Source organism: Myotis nattereri (assembly GCF_964212035.1).
Source record: "Myotis nattereri genome assembly, chromosome: 4".
NCBI lineage: Eukaryota > Metazoa > Chordata > Mammalia > Chiroptera > Vespertilionidae > Myotis > Myotis nattereri.
Window position 1 is genome coordinate 112,768,174 of NC_138079.1, and position 21,620 is coordinate 112,789,793.

The 21,620-nt window shown below is 47.3% G+C and overlaps 1 protein-coding gene across 2 annotated transcripts in view; it reads right to left on the reverse strand.

Annotated features, from left to right (window-relative positions):
* The window catches only part of VPS35L (VPS35 endosomal protein sorting factor like), a 159,195-nt gene that overhangs the window by 131,606 nt on the left and 5,969 nt on the right, over positions 1-21,620 (reverse strand). For both annotated transcript variants that reach the window (XM_081089389.1, XM_081089388.1), the window contains exons 2-3: positions 14,924-15,023; positions 3,222-3,386 (exon numbers count right to left, since the gene is read on the reverse strand). In XM_081089389.1, coding sequence (XP_080945515.1) covers positions 3,222-3,386; positions 14,924-15,023 — 265 coding nt within the window. The remainder of the gene's footprint in view (positions 1-3,221; positions 3,387-14,923; positions 15,024-21,620) is intronic.

The following is a 21,620-nucleotide window of genomic DNA, read 5'->3' on the forward strand; positions in this document are numbered from 1 at the left end:
GAGTGCTCAGTGGTTAGAGCTTTGGCCTGAGCACCAAAGAGTCTTTGGTTTCAGTCCAGTCCTTGACCTGGTCAGGGCTTGGGCATGGCTTGTGCGGGAGGCAACTGGTGGATGTTTGTCTCTCTTATTTTTTCTCTCTCTCTCCCCCTTCCTCCCACCCTCCCTTCCATTGTCTCTGAAAAGCAATGGAAAACATATCCTCAGGTGAGGATTACCAAAAAATAAAAGAATCAAGAAAAGGCAAACTGAACAAGATAATTTTTCAACTATCAGAATGGCAAAGAGTTAACATGACTAATATTCAGGTTGGCAAGGGTACAAAGAGACAGACACTCTGAAATACTGCTGGTAGGAGTACACACTGGTGAAGCCCTTCTGGGGAACAATTTGGCAATAGCCATCAAACCGTAACTACACAATGCCTTAAGTCAGTAATGAACTTCTAGGAAGCTATCCTGCACAACCCCTGCATGCCTGCATGTAGGCACAAAGCGTACACATGTTCAAGGACCAAAGCACTACCATCTGTACCAGTAAACACCAGAAACCGTCTGTGTATGTCAGAGGGGGAATAAAGAAATAAACTGTGTTATACCCATTCTTTAGAATCTACACTAATAAAAGAGAAAAATGGTAATTGGCGTACGGCGCTACCCTTTTCATTGGCTAATCAGGGCTATATGCAAATTAACTGCCAACTAAGATGGCAGTTAACTGCCAACAAAGATGGCGGCTAATTTGCATATGTAGGCACAGTGCAGGGAGGCGAAAGGGAAAGCAGGAAGAAGCCCCCTGCCACTGACAGTGATCGGAAACCCAGGGGGGAGCTAAGAGGTGGGGGGCAGGGCAAAGGCGGCCCTGGGACCGCCTTTGCCCTGCCCCCCAGCCATGATCGGAGAATCAGGCGCCTTTGCCACCCTGGCCAGTGATAGCAGGAAGTAGGGGTGGAGCCAGCGATAGGAGCTGGGCACGGTCGAAGCTGGCAGTCCCGGGAGCTAGGGGTCCCTTGCCTGGGCCTAAAGCGGAGCCCACGATCGCGGGGCCGCTGCAGCTGCGGGTCCCAGCTGCCCGAGCCGGACGCCTCAGCCAGAGGCGTCCTGCAGGGGCAGGGGCGGAGCCCACGCGATCGCGGCGCCCCCCGCTGCCACTGCGGGTCCCCGCTGCCCGGGCCAGACGCCTAGGCCAGAGGCATTAGGCCTGGGCAGGGGCGGAGCCTGCAACCGCAGGGAGCTGGGGATCCCCTGCCCAGGCCTGACACCTCTGCCAGAGGCCTCAGGCCTGGTCAAGGGGCCGATCCGGTGATTGGTGATCGGATGGTGATGAGGGTCAACTCCTCTGGCCGAGGCATCAGGCCTGGGTTGGGGGTGGAGCCGGGGATTGGAGGGATATGATGGTCCCCTTGCCCAGGCCTGAAGCCTGGGTCAGAGGCGTCAGGCTTGGGCGGGGGGTGGAGCAAGCGATCAGAGGGAGATGGGGGTCCCCTGCCCAGGCATGATTCCTGGGCCAGAGGCCTCAGGCCTGGGCGGAGGTCAGAGCCAGTGATCGGGGGGAGATGGGGGTCCCCTGTCCAAGCCTGACACCTCTGGCGGAGGCGTCAGGCCTGGGCAAGGGGCCGATCAGGCGATCCGAGGGTGATGGGGGTCTACGCCTCTGGCTGAGGCATCAGGCCTGGGCTGGGGGCAGAACCAGTGATGGGGGGAAATGAGGGTCCTCTGCCCAGGCCTGACACCTCTGTCAGAGGCGTCAGGCCTGGGCAAGGGGCCGATCCTGCGATTGGAGGGTGATGGGGGTCAACGCCTGAGGGCTCCCAGTATGTGAGAGGGGGCAGGCTGGGCTGAGGGACACTCCCCCACACACACACCCAGTGCACGAATTTCGTGCAACGGGCCCCTAGTATAATATAACCATTCAAAATAAGAAGGATGTTCTAGAAGTACTAACATAGAAAGTTCTCCAAGATATCATGTCATGTTAAAACTAATGTATAAATGTAGTACAAACTACGTTTTAAAAAAAGTAAATAAATGTATGAATGCCAGCATAGAATGAAGGCTAAGAGTGTGGACTCTGCAATCAGACTGGCCAGTTGGAATTCCAGCTCAGATGTGACGTAGAATCTCTATTCCTCTGCGTGGGCCTCTGTAAGTAGGAATTATAAGACCTCCCTCTTGAGGTGATATGAGACCTAAACTTAGAATGCACTTAGAAAGGCCTGCCATATAGGAAGGTGATACTGTTATTGTTGCTATCCTATATAATAAAGTGGCAATATGCTAATTGACCCTCATTCGGTCATGCCATCACAAGATGGCTGTGCCCACAGCGGAGGCAGGGTTCCCGTAACACAAATGGCTGCGCCCACAGCAGAGGTTCCCATAACGAGCCGTAACAAGTGATCAGCAGGGACCTGAGGCTGTGTGGCGCCGGGCCTGGGCTGGGGACCTGAGGCTATGCTCCCTACCCGATGGGGCTTGACGGGGGTAGGGCCAGTCAGGTCCGGTTCCCCCCATGTGGGTGGGGCCAGCCGCACACGGGTGGGCAGGGACTTGACTCTGGATCCCACGGTGCACCCCAGACTCTGACAGGAGGAAAATTTTCATATACATTTTACTAATTTTCTTTCATCTCGGACACTTCTATTACAGAGAAAGGACAAATAGCAATATTAAGATATTTTCTCTAATTCCCTTTTAATGTGTATGAATTTCTTGCACCAGACCACTAGTTTATATATAAGTATGATGTATGCAAATGCTCAGATATTACTGTCATAAATATCTATGAAACTACAAAGGAAGTTACAGGAGAATATACCTTACACAGATAATACTGATGACCTCCGAGGAGATGAACAGAATGAGGGGAATTGGTTAACAGGATTTCATTTGTAGTGTTTGACTTTTTATATGAAAAACTAATTGAATTAACTACATAACTACATAAGGACAAATTTTCCAAAAAGGATTATAAAAAGAATAAAATGAAAATGAAGAAAGCATTTTAAAATGCTTTAAAAAAGAAAAGAAAATCTTCAGGATCTGCGCCAGCTTCTCACTGTCAGGGCCACCTGCTATACAAGCTGCACTCTGTGCATATCTGAATTCTGTGAATTGTTACAACCAGAAAGCACCCATGCGGTTTATAAAGAAAACCATGAAAACCTCATCCCTGTACCCACAGGCCCAGCCACCAGAAAGACGACCGCCAGCAGGATACAGTACCTTGACAGCTGCTGTGGCCGCGGGGTCAGCACTGGCTGCAAACACAGAGAGGGGATCGGTTCCATCCAGCACACTGCTTAGCGGGTCCACCACGGAGCTGGAGGATGAGGACGTGGAAGAGGTGCTTCCCTTCCGGCTCACCTTCTTAGTCTTGGACTCTGTGACCTGTGGGAAGTCATGGTGGTGAGATGGAATCTCCTCCAACTCTTCCCCTGAAACACTTGAAAGGGATGTCCCTCCTTCCCACAGCTGACAATGTCTTTGCCTCAGGATCTCTTATTCTGTGATACACTGAAATGATTCAGAATCCCAGTCACGGAAGGAAAGGGGACCTCCAGGTCAGGAAGGAAGAGGCAGGACCCTTGTGGTTAGAAGGTGGTGATGTAACATTCTTGTAGGGCCTTCAAGTCAGAGTGCAGTCCTTGAACAAGCAACAGCCACATCACCTGGACGCTTATAGAAGATGCAGGATCTCAAGCCCGTCTAAACCTACTGCATGAAAATTTGCATGTTACAGCAAAGGTCGAGGTAGGATGATGACCAGGGCATGCAAGCTCCCAGGGTCACCGCACTCTGGGGACATTGTCCATGGCTCAGCACCGCTATCCCATCATTGCAAAGTAGTGACTGCCAACGCCTTCCTTTCTGGAGAACTTCTCCCAATGCCAGGCCTGGTTTTCAATACAGAGCCATGTTTGTGTTCCACAGGCCCCCATCCCTCCCCAGCTGCAGATGATTGGCACAGGGAAACCTCTGAGCCAAAAGGATCCAATTAGAGACTCTGCTAAAAAGAGAGAGCAACATCCAGGAGAGCTAGCTAGGCTCCACTCCATTTTATTTTTTAAATCTTTACTGAAAGTATTATGTATGTCCTGTTTTTCCCCCATTGACCTCTTCTACCCACCCCGGTCCCTGCCCTAGCCCTTCACTACCCTACTGTCTGTATCCATGGGTTACACATAGATGCATACAAGTTCTTCGGTTGACCTCTTCCCACCAATCCACCCTCCCCCACCTGCCCTCTGAGGTTCTCCAATCTATTCAATGCTGCTATGTCTCTGGATCTATTTTGTTCATTAGATTCCATATGCGTGAGATCATGTGATACTAGTCTTTCTCTAGCTGACAGATTTAACTTAGCATAATACTCTCCAGGTCCCTCCATGCTGTCTCAAAGGGTAAGAGATCCCTCCTTTTTACTGCTGCATAGTGTAAATGGTTTAAATGTGCACAGCTTTTTATCCACTCATCTAGTGATGGGCATTTGGGCTGTTTCCATATCTTAGCTATTGTAAATTGTGCCGCTATAAACACAGGGGTGCATGCATACATTCTTTCTGAATGGAGTTTCTGATTTCTTGAGATATATTCCCAGAAGTGGTATCACTGGGTCAAATGGCAGTTTCATTTTTAATTTCTTGAGGAAACTCCATACTGGTTTTGACACTGGCTGTACCAGTCAGCATTCCTACCAGCAATGTACTAGCACTAGGGTCCCTTTTCTCCACATCGTCACCAACAGTTATTTGTTAATGACAGTCATTCTGACTGGTGTGATACCTCAGTGTCATTTTGATTTGCATATCTCAGATGATTAGTGACTTTGAGCATTTCTTCATATGTCTCTTGACCATCTGTATGTCCACTTTGGAGAAGAATCTCTTTAGTTCCTTTGCCCATTTTAAAATTGCATTGTCTTCCTTTTGTTAAGTTGTGCAAGTTCCATGTATATTTTAAAAGTAACCCCTTATTGGATGCATCATTATCAAACACTAGAGGCCAGTGCACAAAATTCGATCGGGGGTGGGGGGAACGGTGGGTCCCTCAGCCTGGCCTGCACGCATCCTCTCACAATCCGGGACCCCTCGGGGGATGTCAGACTGCTGGTTTAGGTCCCATCCCGCTAAACCAGCAGTTGGACATTCCTCTCACAATCAGGGACTCCTGGCTCCTAACCGCTTGCCTGCCTGCCTAATCGCCCCTAACCATTCTGCCTGCCTGCCTGCCTGATGCCCCTAACCACACTGCTTACTTGCCTGCCTGATGTCCCTAATTGATTGCCTGCCTGCCTGAGCACCCCTAACCACTTGCCTGCCTGCCTGATTGCCCCTAACCACTTGCTCGCCTGCCTGCTTGATCACCCCTAACCACTCACCTGCCTGCCTCATTGCCCCTAACTGCTCACCTGCCTACCTGATCACCCTTAACCACTCTGCCTGCCTGCCTGCCTGATCGCCCAACTGCTCACCTGCTTTCCTGGTCGCCCCTAACTGCCTCTGCCTCGGCCCCCGCCACCACAGCTTCATCTGGAAGGACATATGGAAGATCATTTGGCTGTCTGGTCTAATTAGCATATTGTGCTTTTATTATTATAGACTAGAGGCCCAGTGCACGGATTCATACACTGGTGGGGTCCCTCAGCCTGGCCTGTGCCCTCTGGCAATTCGGGACCCCTCAGGAGATGTAGCAGCGTGCAAAACAGCAGGCGGCAGGGGAGGAGCCCTAGTCGGGGCCAGGCACTGCACTGCTACCACTCATCCCAGCCCTGCTGCACCTGCTGCCACAGCTGGCTGCTGGGTAGCACTGCTGCAGCGGCTGTAGAGGCTCCTGCCACCACACCTACACTAGCCAGCTGTGAGCCTGGCTTCTGGCTGAGAGGCACTCCTGCTGTGGGAGCACAATGACCACCAGGGGGCAGCTCCTGCGTTGAGCATCTGCCTCCTGATGGTCAGTGTGCGTCATAGCGACTGGTCGACCGATTGTTTGGTTAACTGGTTATAATGGTCGCTTAGGCTTTTATTTATATATATATATATATATATATACATATATATATATATATATATATATATATATATATATATATATATAGATGTTCTCCCAAGCAGTGGGCTCTCTTGTTATTTTCTTGATGGTTTCTTTGCTGTGCAAAACTTTTACTTTTGATGTAGTCCCATTTATTTATTTTCTCCTTAGTTTCCTTTGACCTAGGAGATTTATCAGTAAACATACTGCTATGAGAGATGTCTGAGATTTTGCTGCCTATGCTTCTTTCAAGCATTTTTTTTGTTTGTTTCATAACTTACATTGAAGTCCTTTATCCATTTTGAGTTTATTCTTGTGTACGGTGTAAGTTAATGGTATAGTTTCATTCTTTTGCATGTACCTGTCCAGTTTTCCCAAGACCATTTACTTAAGAGACTGTCCTACTCCAGTGTATGCTCTTGTCTCCTTTGTCAAATATTGAGGATATTGGCTTGGGTCAAGTTCTGGGTGCTCTGTGCCATTTCATGGGTCTATATGTCTGTTCTTCTACAAGTGCCAGGCAGTTTTGAGCACAGTGACTTTGTATTATAGCTTAACTACAGTCCCAATGCATGAAATTCATGCGAGAGTAGGCCATCCTTCCCCCAGCTACTGGCACCGGCTTCCTACTGGCACCGGCTTCCCTCTGGCACCTGGGACCCGGGATTCCCCCCAGCCGCTGGCAGGCACCTGGAACCCAGGCTTCCCTCCGGACTCCAGCAGGCACCCAAGACCAAGGCTTCCCTCTGGCCACCAGAAGGCACCCGGGACCCGGGCTTCCCTCACAGCCCCAGTGTCGTCCAGAAGGTTGTCCAGAAGGATATCCGGAAGGACGTCCAGTCTAATTAGCATATTATGCTTTTATTATTGTAGACTAGAGGCCCGATGCACAAAAATTTGTGCACTCGGGGGGGTCCCTCAGCTGGGCCTGTGCCCTCTTGCAGTCTGGGACCCCTCAGGGGATGACCACCTGCTGGCTTAGGCCCACTCACTGGGGGGATTGAGCCTAAGCTGGCAGTCAGATATCCCTCTGGCAGCCCGGGAGCCCTCGGGGGATGTCCACTTGCCAGCGGTGAGTAGGCCTAAGCTGCAGTCGGACATCCTTAGCACTGCTGAAGAGGCAGAAGAGTCTCCAACCACCACCGCTGTACTGGCATCTGTCAGCCTGGCTTGTGGCTGAGCAGAGCTCCCCCTGTGGGAGCGTACTGACCACCAGGGGGCAGCTCCGGTATTGAGCGTCTGCCCCCTGGTGGTCAGTGTGTGTCACAGTGACCAGTCATTCCCAGTTGTTCTGCTGTTAGGGTCAATTTGAATATTACCCTTTTATTACATAGGATAGAGGCCTGGTGCATGGGTGGGGGCCGGCTGGTTTGCCCTGAAGGGTGTCCCGGATCAGGGTGGGGGTCCCGCTGGGGTGCCTGGCCAGCCTCGGTGAGGGACTGATGGCTGTTTTCAGGATGGCCAAGCCCCCCAGCGGGGACCCTCACCCCATGAGGGTATGGGCAGCCTGGTTGAGGGGCTGATGGCTGTTTGCAGGCTGATCACAGCCCTTCAGGGTGGGGGTCCCCACTGGGGTGTCTGGCAAGCTGGGTGAGGGGCTGATGGCTGTTTGCAGGCTGGCCACAGCCCTTTCAGGGTGGGGGTCCCCCCTGGGGTGCCTGGACAGCCTGGGTCAGGGGCTGAGGGCCTTTTCAGGCTGGCCACACCCCCTTCAGGGAGGGGGTTCCTGCTGGGGTGCCTGGCCAGCCTGGGTGAGGGGCTGATGGCTGTTTGCAGGCTGGCCACAGCCCCTTCAGTGTGGGGGTCCCCGTTGGGGTGCCTGGCCAGCCTGGGTGACCGGTTGATGGCTGTTTGCAGGCTGGCCACAGCCCCTTCAAGGGGGGGGGGTCCCCACTGGGGTGCCTGGCCAGCCTGGGTGAGGGAGCTGAGGGCCGTTTTCAGTCTGGCCACACCCCCTTCAGGTTTGGGGTCCTTCTGGGGTGCCTGGCCAGTCTGGGTGATGGGCTGATGGCTGTTTGCAGGCTGGCCACAGCCCCCACCCACCCAAGCTCCCAGGGGAAGCTGGCTGGAAGCAGGTTCTGGGATTTATTTTTCTTCTATAATTGAAACTTTGTTGCCTTAAGTGGAGGCCACACCCAGCCAGGGCAGGCGGGAAGCTTGGCTTCCTCCATCGCCAGGGCAACCTAGCCTCCTGCTTGCTCCAGCTCCCTGGCTGCCGGCCACCATCTTGGTTGGGTTAATTTGTATATAGTCGCTCTGATTGGCTGGTGGGTGTGGGTTGGGGCGTAGCGGAGGTGCGGTCAATTTGCATGTTTCTCTTTTATTAGATATTTGGTATTGAGATCCGTCCCACTTTGTTCTTCTTTATCAGGATTGCTGTGGCTATTCGGTGTCTTTTTTTCATTCCATATACATTTTTGGAGTTTCTTCTAGGTCTGTGAAATATTCCATTGGTATTTTAATAGGAATTGCATTGACTCTATAAATTGCTTTGGGTAGTATGGACATTTTAATGATGCTGAATCCATAAACACAGTATATTCTTCCACTTGTTTATATCTCCCTCTCTCTTTTTTCAATGTCTTGTAGTTTTCCAAGTACAAATTTTTTACCTTCTTGGTTAAGTTTATTCCTAAGCATCTTAATTTTTTTGTTGCAATAGTAAATGAGGTTTTTTTCTTAAGTTTCTCTTTCTGTGAGTTCATTATTGGTGTATAAAAATGCCATAGATTTCTGGGTGTTAATGTTCTACAGTGCTACATTGCCAAATTCATTTATTAAATCTACAGTTTTTACGGTGGAGTCTTTAGGGCGCTCTATGTACAATACCATGTCATCTCCAAATAATGAGAGTTTTACTTCCTCTTTTCCAATTGGATGGCTTTTACTTTTTCTTCTTGAATGATCACTATAGCTAGGACTTCTAGTACTATGCTGAATTAGAGAGGTGAAAGTGAGCATCCATGTCTTGTTCCTGTTCTCAGGGAAAATGCTTTTAGTTGTTGCCCACTGAGTATGATGTAGGCCAGTGATGGCGAACCTTTTGAGCTTGGCATGTCAGCATTTTGAAAAACCCTAACTGAACTCTGGTGCCGTGCCACATATAGAAATTCTTTGATATTTACAATCGTAGTAAAACCAAGATTTATGTTTTTGATGTTTATTTTATACTAGAAGCCCGGTGCACAAAAATTTGTGCACTCGGGGGGTGGGGGGGGGGGGGTCCCTCAGCCCGGACTGTGCCCTCTCTCAGTATGGGACCCCTCGGGAGATAACGACCTGCTGGCTTAGGCCTGCTGCCTGGTGGCAGAGGGCAGGCCCAATCCCTAGGTGCAGCCTCTGGTCAGGCTCAGAGCAGGGCCGATTGGGGAGTTGGGGCGCCGCCCCGTCATGCAGAGAGCAGGGCGGATCAGGAAGTTGCGATGCCACCCTCAGTCACGCTCAGGGCAGGGCCGACTGGGGGGTTGGGGCACCGCCCCCTGTCACACTCAAGGCAGGGTCGATGGGGAGGTTGCGGCACCACCCCGTCACGCACAGAGCAGGCCAATCATGGGGTTGGGGAGCTCCCGCCTGTCACGCACAGAGAAGGGTCAATCAGGGGGTTGGGGAACTCCCCGCTGTCACGCACAGAGCAGGGTCGATTAGGGGTTGGGGAGCTCCCCCCTGTCACGCACAGAGCAGGGCCCATCAGAGGGTTGAGGAACTCCCCCCGTCACTCACAGAGTAGGGCCGATAGGGGAGTTGTGGCATCGTCCCCCGTCACACACAGAGCAGGGCGGATCAGGGGGTTGGGGTGCGGCCACTGTCACACCCAGGGCAGGGCTGATGGGGAGGTTATGGCTCTACCCCTTCACAGAGCAGGGCCCGTGGGGTGGGGGTGGAGGGTTGGGGCGCTGCACCCTGTCACACACAGAGCCGTAGGGCGATCAGGGGGTTGGGGCGCTGCCCCCTATCAGGCACAGAGCAGGGCCGATCAGGGGATTGGGGCACCTTCCCCTGTCACAAACAGAGCAGGGCCGATAGAGAGGTTGTGGCCCCGCCCCCTGTCACACACAGAGCCGCAGGGCGATCAGGGGGTTTGGGTGCTGCCCCATCATGCTGATCCCGGTGCCAGGAGGCCTCACGGCTCCGCTGATCCCAGTGCTGGGAGGCATATTACCCTTTTACTATATAGAATAGAGGCCTGGTGCATGGGTGGGGTCCGGCTGGTTTGCCCTGAAGGGTGTCCTGGGTCAGGGTGGGGGTCCCCACTGGGGTGCCTGGCCAGCCTGGGTGAGGGGATGATGGCTGTTTGCAGCTGGTCACACACCCTTCAGTGTGGGGGTCCCCACTGGAGTGCCTGGCCAGTCTGGGTGAGGGGCTGAGGGCTGTTTTCAGGCTGGGACTGAAGCTCCCAACTGCTCCTTTTTTTCTTTTTCTTTTTTTATTCTGGGCCAGCTTTAGCTCTGAGGCTCCAGCTCTTAGGACTCCGTTCCTGAAAGCAGGTATCTGGTTTGTTTCGATTCTACAATCGAAACTCTGTATCAACTCCAGATCTGAGATCCCGGGCTCGCTGAAAGCAGGTTTCTGGGGTTTTGTTTAGCTTCTATATTCATTACAATGTTTCTTAAACTGCAGCCTCAGAGGCCGGCAAAGCAGGCGGGGAACATTGGTTTCCTCCGTCACTGAAGCAAGCAAGCCTCATGTTAGTTTCAAGCTGCCTGGCTGCCGGCCGCCATCTTGGCTGGCAGTTAATTTGCATATCTCGCTGATTAGCCAATGGGAAGGGTAGCGGTCGTACGCCAATTACCATGTTTCTCTTTTATTAGATAAGGATATTTAAATGCCATTTAACAAAGGAAAATCAACCAAAAAAATGAGTTCGCGTGTCACCTCTGACACGCGTGTCATAGGTTCGCCATCACTGATGTAGGCTGTAGTTTGTCACATATGGCTTTTATTATGTTGAGGTATGATCCCTCTACTCCCACTTTGCTGAGAGTTTTTATCAAGAAAGGGTGTTGAGCCCTAGCCAGCTTGGCTGTGGATAGAGCATCAACCTGCGGACTGAAGGGTCCCACATTTGATTCCGGCCAAGGGCACATGCCTGGGTTGCGAGCTAGATCCCCAGTAGGGGGCGTGCAGGAGGCAGCCAATCAGTGATTTCCTCTCATCATTGATGTTTTTATCTCTCTCCTCCCTTCCTCTCTGAAATCAATCAATAAATATATATTTTTAAAAAAGGGTGTCAAATTTTGTCGAATGCATTTTCTGCATCAATCAATATGATCATGTGATTTTTGTATTGCAATCTGCTTATGTGATGTACAACATTTATTGACTTGAGAATATTGTACCAGCCTTACATCCCCAAGTGGAATAAATCCCACTTGGTCATGGTATACGATCTTTCAATGTATTGTGGGATCTGATTTGATATTTTGTTGAGGATTTTGGCATCTATGTTCATCAGGGATATTGGCCTGTAATTCTCTTTCTTTATAGTGTCTTTATCTAGTTTTGGAATTAGGATAATGCTGGCCTCACAGAAAGAGCTTGGAAGTGTCCCTCTTAATTTTTTTAATAGTTTGAGGAGGATCAGTGTTAGTTCTTCTAACTAACCAACTGGACCAGGGCTCTTGTTTCCTGGAAGTTTTTTCATTACTGCTTCAATTTCATCAGTAGTTATCGTCCTATTCAGGTTTTCTGATTCTTCCTGAGTTTGGGAAGATTATATTTTTCCGGACATCCATTTCATCCAGATTATCCAGTTTGTTGGAATATAGTCATTCATAGTATTTTCTTACAATCCTTTGTATTTGTGTTGTCAATTGCTACTTTTCCTCTTTCATTTCTGATTTTATTTTGGTCCTCTCTTTGTTTTTTGATCAGTCTGGCTAAAGGTTTATCAATCTTGTTTATCTTTTCAAAGAACTAGTTCTTGGTTTTATTGATCTTTTGTATTGTTTCTTTGGTCTCTATGTCATTTTTTTCCACTCTGATCTTTATTATTTCTTTCCTTCTACTTACTCTTGGCTTTTCTTATTGTTCTCTTTCTAATTCTTTAAGTGTTAGTGATAGACAACTTACTACAAGTTTTTCTTGTGTTTTTTTTTCTTTTAGGTAGGTCTGTAGTGCTATGAAGTTCCCTTTTGAGGACTGTTTTTATTGTGTCCCAGAGGTTTTGGATTGTTGTGTGTTCATTTTCATTTGTTTTCAGGATGTTTTTAATTTCTTCTTTCATCACTTTGGTAACCCATTCATTGTTTAATAACATGCTATTTAACCTCCATATGTTTGGTTTTATTGTAGTTGATTTCTAGTTTTATGCCTTTATCATCTGAGTAGATGCTTAATAGGATTTCAATCTTCTTGAACTTGTAGAAACTTAGCTTGAGTCCTAACATGTGGTCTATCTTTGAAAATGTCCCATGTACACTTGAGAAGAATGTATATTCTGTATCTTTGGGGTGAAATGTTCTGAAAATGTCAATTCCAACTGATCTAGTGTGTTGTTTAGGATCACTGTTTCCTTGTTGATTTTTTTGTCTAGATGATTTTTCCAGTGATATCAGTGAGGTGTTAAAGTCCCCTACTATAATTGTATCACTGTCGATCTCTCCCTTGATATCCTCCAGAAGTTTTTTTTATATATTTGGATACCTCTGTATTGGTACATATATCTTTACCAGAGTTATAGCCTCTTGTTGTATCAATTCATTTAGCATTATGAAGTGGCGCTCCTTATCTCTTGTTATGGCCTTCACTTTGAAGTCTATTTTGTCAGATATGAGTATTGCTACTACCCCAGCTTTTTTTTTTTCATTTCCATTTGCCTGGAAAATTTTTCTCCATCCCTTCACTTTCAGTCTGTGTGAGTCCTTTTTTCTAAGGTGGGTCTCTTGTAGACAGGATATATATGGGTCATGTTTTCTTATCCATTCAGCTACCCTATATCTTTTGATAGGAGAACTTAAGCCATTTACATTTAAGGTTATTATTGATAGGTACTTATTTACTGCCATTTTTATTCTTTATTTTAAATATATTTTTATTGATTTCAGAGAGGGAGAGAAAGATAGAAACATCAATGATGAGAGAGAATCAGTGATCAGCAACCTCCTGCATGCCCACAACTGGGGATGGAGCCCAAAACCCGGGCATGTGCCCTTGACCAGACTTGAACCTGGGACCCTACAGTCTGCAGGCCGATGCTCTTTCCACTGAACCAAACCAACTAGGGTTGCCATTCTTATTCTTTATACCTATGTTCTTCCCTTTCTATTTCTTCTTTTTACAGCAGTCCCTTTAGCATTTCTTGCATTGCTGGCTTGGTAGTACTAACTACTCTTTTAGCCTCCTCTTTTTTTGTGTGACACTCTTTATTTCACCTTGATTTTTTTAAATATATTTTTATTGATTTCAGAGAGGAAGGGAGAAGGGGAGAGAGATAGAAACATCAATGATAAGGAATAATCATTGACTGGCTGCCTCCTGCACCCCTCCCCCCACTAGGGATTGAGCCCACAATCGAGGCATGTACCCTTGACTGGAATTGAACCAGAACGCTTCAATCCGCAGGCTGACGCTCTTCCCACTGAGCCAAACTGGCGAGGTATCACCTTTGATATTGAATGACAGCCTTGCTGAATGGAGTTGTCATGGGGTCAGTCCCTTGGTTTTCATTTTGTTATATACTTCATTACATTCCCTTCAGGCCTGAAGTGTTCCTATTGAGAATTCAACTGACAGGCTAATAGGAGCTCCCTTGTAGGTAACTTTCTGTCTCTCTCTTGCAGCCCTTACGATTCTTTCTTTGTCTTTAATTTTTGCCATTTTAATCAATGTGTGCCTAATTGTGGGTCCTTTGAGTTCATCATGGCTGAGACTCTCTGTGTTTCCTGGACTTGAGTGACTTTTTCCTTTGCCAAGTTAGGGAAAATTTTCTGCCATTATTTCTCCAAACAGGTTCTCTATTCCTTGCTTCGATTCTTCTCCTTCTGGCAACCCCATTTACCATCGCAACAAAAAATTAAGATACTTAGGAATAAACTTAACCAAAAAGGTAAAAGACTTGCACTTGGAAAACTACAGGACATTGAAAAAAAAGATAGAGGAAGATATTAAAAAGTGTAAGAATATACCATGTTCATAGATTGGTAGAATCAATGTCATCAAAAAGTCTATACTACCGAAGGCAATCTATAGATTCAATGTAATCCCTATTAAAATACCAATGGCATATTTCACAGAACACTCCAAAAATTTATATGGAATTAAAAAAGACCCTGAATAGCATCAACAATGTTGAGAAAGAAGAAGAAAGTTGGAGGAATCACAATACCAGATATCAAGTTATACTACAAAGCCACCATAATCAAAACAGCTGGTACTGGCACAAGAATAGGCATATAGATAATGTAACAAAACAGAGACTCCAGAAATAAGTCAGTCAGAGAAAGACAAGTATCACATGATCTCACTCATATGTGGGGTCTAATGAACAAAATAAACTAAAGAACAAAATGGATCCAGAGACACAGAAGCATGGAAAGACTGGTGAATCTCAGAGGCAAGGTGGAGGTGAAAGAACTTATATGTGTAAATGCATAACCCATGGACACAGACAATAGTGTGGTGAAGGCCTAGGGAAGGCAGTGGGAGCGGGCTAGAAGGAGTCAAGGGGGGAGGGGGCAGGGGGAAGGGGACATATTTAATAATTTCAACAATAAAGACTTAATTTTTTTTAAAAAATGATGGTGGGTGAGGTCACCACAAAAAAAATGGGCAGGGAACAAACTGATTGATATAAACATGCAAAAGAAGCTACTGCTGTCAAGACAGAAAAGACCCAGGAATACTGCCTGTAATTTTATGGAACAGGGATAACATTTATGGAGGCCTTTGACAAAACTTACAGTTATAGGTTTCAGTGGGTGATAGTCTCCAAACTCCAATGGCACAGTCTCCAGCCGGCATGTTGCAAATTCAGCCTTATAGTTCCTATTCCTGGAGTGCCTGTAAACAGCAAAACCCAGAAGCCAATTAGATGATGGAAATATCTATTACAAAAATTTGTTGTTGCGCCTTTCTCAATGATGAGGTAGTTTATAGAAGATCAAGCAGAAATGCTAAATGAAAAATTTTTTTAATCAGTTTGAAGGTAAAGGAACTACCAAGGCATATAAGACTTGCCAGGCCAGACACCAAGGGAAGTTCACCAAGGGGAAGCCAGCTTCTGCAGGGCACTTGTTTATTCTTGATATGGACGAGAGGCTGGAACCAGGCAGAGAGATCATCTAGGGTTTGGGGCTATGGAGAGAGCCAGGGCTTGAAGGAAGAGCTTCTGAAAAGAAGGAAGTCCAGAGAATAGAGAAATCCTGGCTTCTCCACAAAGTATTTGCCAGTTAAGTTATGTAGAGCAAAAAAGAGAAGCCAAGCAGAAAGTAGATGAAAGCAGGGCCATAGTTTGCCCACGGCTGACATAGAAACATGAGGAAAAGGTCTAACACAAATACAATTGGAACCCAAAGAGAAAGAGAGAATAGGCAGAAGCAGTTTTTAAAAGAGACGAGGCTGACATTTTTCTCAAACTAAAGAAAGACATTAAACTACAGATTCAAGAAATACCTGGTCCACAAGTGAGCCTCAAAAACAAAACAAAAAACAACCATACTTATGATCTTCATAGTAAGAGAAAGGACTTCTTAAAAGAAACAAAAATACATTCTTTTCGAAGGACAATCCTATCCTATCTACACTAATAAAAGAGAAACATGTTAATTGGCGTACGACCACTAGTGCCCTTCCCATTGGCTAATCAGGGCAATATGCAAATTAACTGTCAGCCAAGATGGCGACCGGCAGGCAGGCAGCTTGAAACTAACATGAGGCTTGCTTGCTTCAGTGACGGAAGACTCCAACGTTCCCCGCCAGCCGCTGCAGGCCTCTGAGCCTGCAGTTTCAAACATTGTAACAAATATAGACGCTAAAAAAAAACCCCAGAAACCAGCTTTCAGATAGCTGGGATCTCAGAGCTGGAGTTATACATTGTTTTGATTACCTACTTTCAGCAGCGGAGGCCTAAGAGCTGCAGCCTCAGAGCTAAAGCTGGCCCAGAATTTAAAAAAAAAAAAAGAAGAAAAGGAGCAGTTGGGAGCTTCCATCACCCGCCAGCCTGAAAACAGCCCTCAGCCCCTCACCCAGACTGGCCAGGCACCCCAGTGGGGACCCCCACCCTGACCCAGGACACCCTTCAGGGCAAACCAGCCAGCCCCACCCATGCACCAGGCCTCTATCCTATATAGTAAAAGGGTAATATGCCTCCCAGCACCGGGATCAGCGGAGCCGAGAGGCCTGCCGGCACCGGGATCAGCGTGACAGGGGGCAGCGCCCAAACCCCCTGATCGCCCTGCAGCTCTGTGTGTGACAGGGGGCGTGGCCACAACCTTCCTATCGGCCCTGCTCTGTTTGTGACAGGGGAAGGAGCCCCAACCTCCTGATCAGCCCTGCTCTGTGCCTGATAGGGGAGCTCCCCAACCTCTGATTGCCCTGCGGCTCTGTGTGTGACAGGGTGCGGCGCCCCAACCACCCCCCCCACGGGCCCTGCTCTGTGTGTGACGGGGTAGAGCCATAACCTCCCCATCGGCCCTGCCCTGAGTGTGAGAGTGGAGGGGCCCCAACCCCCTGATCAGCCCTGCTCTGTGGGTGATAGAGGGCGGCGCCACAACCCCCTGATCCGCCCTGCTCTGTGTGTGACAGGGGGCGGTGCCCCAACTCCCCTATCAGCCCTACTCTCTGAGTGACAGGGGGGAGCTCCTCAACCCCCTGATGGGCCCTGCTCTGTGCATGACAGGGGGCAGCACCCCAACCCCCGGATTGGCCTTGCTCTGTGCGTGACAGGTGGTGGCGCCGCAACCTCTCCATCGACCCTGCCTTGAGTGTGACAGGGGGCGGTGCCCCAACCCCCCAATCGGCCCTACCCTGAGCGAGACTGGGGGTGGCATCGCAACCTCCCAATCTGCCCTGCTCTCTGCACGACAGGGGGCGGTGCCCCAACTCCCCAATCGGCCCTGCTCTGAGCCCGACCAGGGGCTACACCTAGGGATTGGGCCTGCCCTCTGCCACCTGGGAGCAGGCCTAAGCCAGCAGGGTGTTATCTCCTGAGGGCTCCCAGACTGCTAGAGGGCACAGGCCGGGCTGAGGGACCCTCCCTTCCCCAAGTGCACAAATTTTTGTACACCGGGCCTCTAGTCCTATATAATAAAAGGCTAATATGCAAAAAGACCAAACGGCGGAACAACTAGAACCAAACAACCGGTCACTATGACGTGCATTGACCACCAGGGGGCATGTGCAGAATATGGCAGGCTTTGGCCATGGTCGGAGGGTGGAGCAGGTGAGCGGGGGTGTCAGACCAAGGCAGAGCGCCAGTCACTGTCATTAGGGCGAGCCTCTGGTGGTTACTGAAAATTCTTTGCTCCCGCGCACTGCGGTTCTGCCCGGTACTCCCACTCACAGCCAGCGCCGGAGCCACCACTTACACCCACTGCCGGTGACCAGTGCTGGTCCCAATCACTCGGCACCCCCAGCAGGTACAAGTTGCAGCTGCTGACCCTGATCACCCAAGGGCTTCTCCACCTCCCCCTGCTCCTGAGGAGCAATCAGGGCAGCAGCTGCTGCTCACTGTGCAGCCCTCGCTCGAACCCGCTGTTGGTGCCAGCCCCAATTGCTCTGCGCTGTCAGCAGGTGCGAGCGGGGCCGGTGCCATCAGTGTGTGAGAGTGGCAGTGGTGGGAGCAGGGCTGCCAGCAGACAGGGGACCAGGCCGTGACCCGCCCCTGTGCCTACCACAGCCGTGCGGCCCACAATTCCTTTCAAGGTGCACGAATTCGTGCACAAGGCCCTTAGTATTATATCAGCACATAGATGGAAGCCAGACGACAAATAAACTGATACCTTTAAAGTATTAAAAGAAAGTATTGCCAACCAAGAATTCAATACCCAATGAAACTATCCTTCAAACGTAAGTGCAAAAGAAAAGTTTCTAGTCAAAGGAAAACCAAGAACAGTGTCAGCAGCAGAATCACACTTTAAAACAATAAAAATAATATAAAAATATTTAATTGTCCCTATGTATGTGGGCATATACATATACATACACTAAATGAACACTGACTTCAAAAAATAACTTACAGTGTTAAAAATATATAGAAAACACATAATCTATTTATATAAAAACCCTGGGTGTAACGTGTCATGACCGAAGCTCAACCAACCGGAAGGAAGTCAGTCCTGCAGGAGTCATCTTGGAAATGGCTGCACCCTCCCCAAGCTGTTTCCCGTGAGTGCGAGGTTTCAGGCAGGAACCCGCCCTCAGAGCGTGGACGCACTGAGTCCTGGGTTCTCTCAGCAACAGCTGCGCTCTCCCCGAACTGTTTCCAGTAAGTGCGAGGTTTGAGACAGGAACCGGCCCTCGGAGCGTGGAGGCATATCTTTATAGTTTTAATACATTATATTAGAGGTCGTGGTGGTACTGTTTTACCCACAGCATCTACAGGAATTGCTGCAAATTTACTTCTTGGTGGAAGCACCTTTCATTCCCAATATAAATTACCGATTCCATTAAATGAAACTTCAATTTCTAGACTCAATGTAAACAGGGAAGTTGCTAAAACTATAAAAAAGGCCCAACTTCTCATTACTGATGAATGCACCAAGGCATCCAGTCATGTTATAAATGCCATTGGCAGATTACTAAGAGAAATTATGAATGTGAATGTTGTATTTGGTAGGAAAGTTCTCCTTCTTGGAGGAGATTTTCGACAATGTCTCAGTATCGTACCGCATGCTATGCAATTGGCCATAGTACAAACAAGTTTAAAGTACTGTAATGTTTGGGGATGTTTCAGAAAGTTGTCTCTTACAACAAATATGAGATCAGAGGATTCTGCTTATAGTGAATGGTTAGTAAAACTTGGAGATGGCAAGCTTGATAGCAGTTTTATTTAGGAATGGATATTATTGAAATCCCCTGTGAAATGATTTGTAATGGATCTATTGTTGAAGCTACCTTTAGAAATACTATGCCTATAGATAATATTAAAAATGTATCTAAATGTGCAATTCTTTGCCCAAAAAATGAGCACGTTCAAAAATTAAATGAAGAAATTTTGGATATATTTGATGGAAATTTTCATACATATTTGAGTGATGATTCCATTGATTCAACAAATGATGCTGAAAAGGAAAATTTTCCCATCAAATTTCTTAATAGTATTACTCCTTCGGGAATGCCGTGTCATAAATTAAAATTGAAAGTGGGTGCAATCATCATGCTATTGAGAAATCTCAATAGTAAATGAGGTCTTTGTAATGGTACCAGATTTATTATCAAAAGATTACGACCTAACATTATCAAAGCTGAAGTATTAACAGGATATGCAGAGGGAGAGGCTATTCTGATTCCAAGAATTAATTTGTCCCCATCTGACACTGGCCTCCCATTTAAATTGATTCAACGACAGTTTCCCATGATGCCAGCATTTGTGATGACAATTAATAAATCACAAGGACAAACTCTAGGCAGAGTAGGAATATTCCTACCTAAACCCGTTTTCGCACATGGTCAGTTATATGTTACTTTCTCTGGAGTTCAAAGAGCATGTGACATTAAAGTTCTAAATACTTCATCACAAGGGAAATTAGTCAAGCACGCTGAAAGTGTTTTCACTCTTAATGTGGTGTACAGGGAGATATTAGAATAAGTTTAATCACTTTATCAGTCATTGTTTGCATCACTGTTGTTTTTATATCATGTTTTTGTTGTTTTCATATCATGTTTCTGTTGTTTTTATATCATGCCTCTGTTGTTGTTATATTCTTTTGTTACTGTTTATTTATTAATAAATTTATAAATTATTTTCATATACATTTTACTAACTTCCTTTCATCTCTCACACTTCCATTATAGAGAAAGGGCAAATAGCAATATTAAAATATTTCCTCTAATTAATTCCCTTTTAATGTGCATGAATTTCATGCACTGGGCCACTAGTAAAACCATAAAAGACAGGAGAAGTGTTGCTATATAATCTAAATGGTTATGCCCCACAAATTCACAGGTTGAAATCCTAAGCCCCAAAGGTGAAGGCATTAGGAGGTGAGGCCTTTGGGAAGTGATTAGGTCATGAGGAGCCCCATGAATGAGATTAGTGCCCTTACATAAATAAACCCCAGAGAGCTCCCTTGTCCCTTCTACCCTGTGTTGACCCAGTGAGAAGGCACCAGCTATGAACTAGGAAGGGGGCTCTCATCAGACACCAAATCTGTTAGTGCCATGATCTTGGACTGCCATCTTCCAGAAACATGGGAAATAAATTTCTGTTGTTTATAAGTTACCCAGTCTTGGTATTTTGTTATGGCAGTCTGAATAGACTAAGACCCCCCAAAAATGGTACCAGGAATGGGTTGCTGCCATAACAAACACCAAAAAATGTGGCTTCAGAACTGAATCACAGACAAGAGACTAGGAGAGTTTTGAAGAACATGCTAGGAAAAGCCATTACCATGAATACACTGTTAAGGACATTGTGAGGGCTCAGAAAAAGAGATGCAGAGAAAACCTCAGCCTGCTTAGAGCAAACCTATCTAGTCATGAACAGAATGCCAGCAGAAAGATGGAGGTAAAAGTCCTTCTAGCAGGCATCAGACAGAAGCAAGGGACATGCTATTGGACAGGGATGAAAGGCAATCCTTGTAATAAAGTGGCAAAGAGCTTGGCTGAACTGTATTCATGTTCTAGTGTTTTGTGGAAGTTAGAACCTATGACAAAATTGAATATATAAAGTGTTACAGAAGCAGCTTTGCTTCTCTTCAATGCTTACAGTGAAATGTGAGAAATGACTTAAGAACAGAATGGCTAACCAAAAGGGAACCAGACTTAAAAATTCAGAAAATTCTCAGCCTCTCCGTATTGACAGAAACAAGAAACGTGCTGGTGCAGGCTGGCCCTCCCATCACAGGCTCAGAGTGCCTGGCCTGCAGGACACTGCTGCCACCTCCCATCAGGGGGATCCCCTCCTTGGATTCCCGTACCTCAATCCTCAGCCACCCCAGGTCTCATGAATAATATCTTTTCTTCAACAAAAGACAAGGCACTTCCCATATGTAAAATATCACCTACCAGAAAAACAACTATTCTGGGCACACAGGACAATTCCTACCCATCGCCACCCCTCCTTTAGGAAAACAAACAAACAAACAAACAAAAAACTAAAGAGCACAGGATCCTGGCCACTTTGTTGCTTGGCCTCCAAATCCCTTGACTTCATCCCTCCCATACAAACTCCCCCACCCCGCTCCAATAACAGCTTCATGACCCCATTAATATCTGTAAGTTTCATGACCTTATTAATATCTGTAAGAAATGCAAGCACCTAAGTCTAACTGTATCATCAATCAGCTTTATTCAATGCCCCCATCAACCCACACACTCAACCAGCACAAAAGAACTGAGCTCCCATCTCATTTCATTTCCATCAACATGAACCAGCCTCTCCTTTCTAGCTTTTTAAGGAAAAACCCCACCCACAATATATTGGCCAGTCCCTCTGAG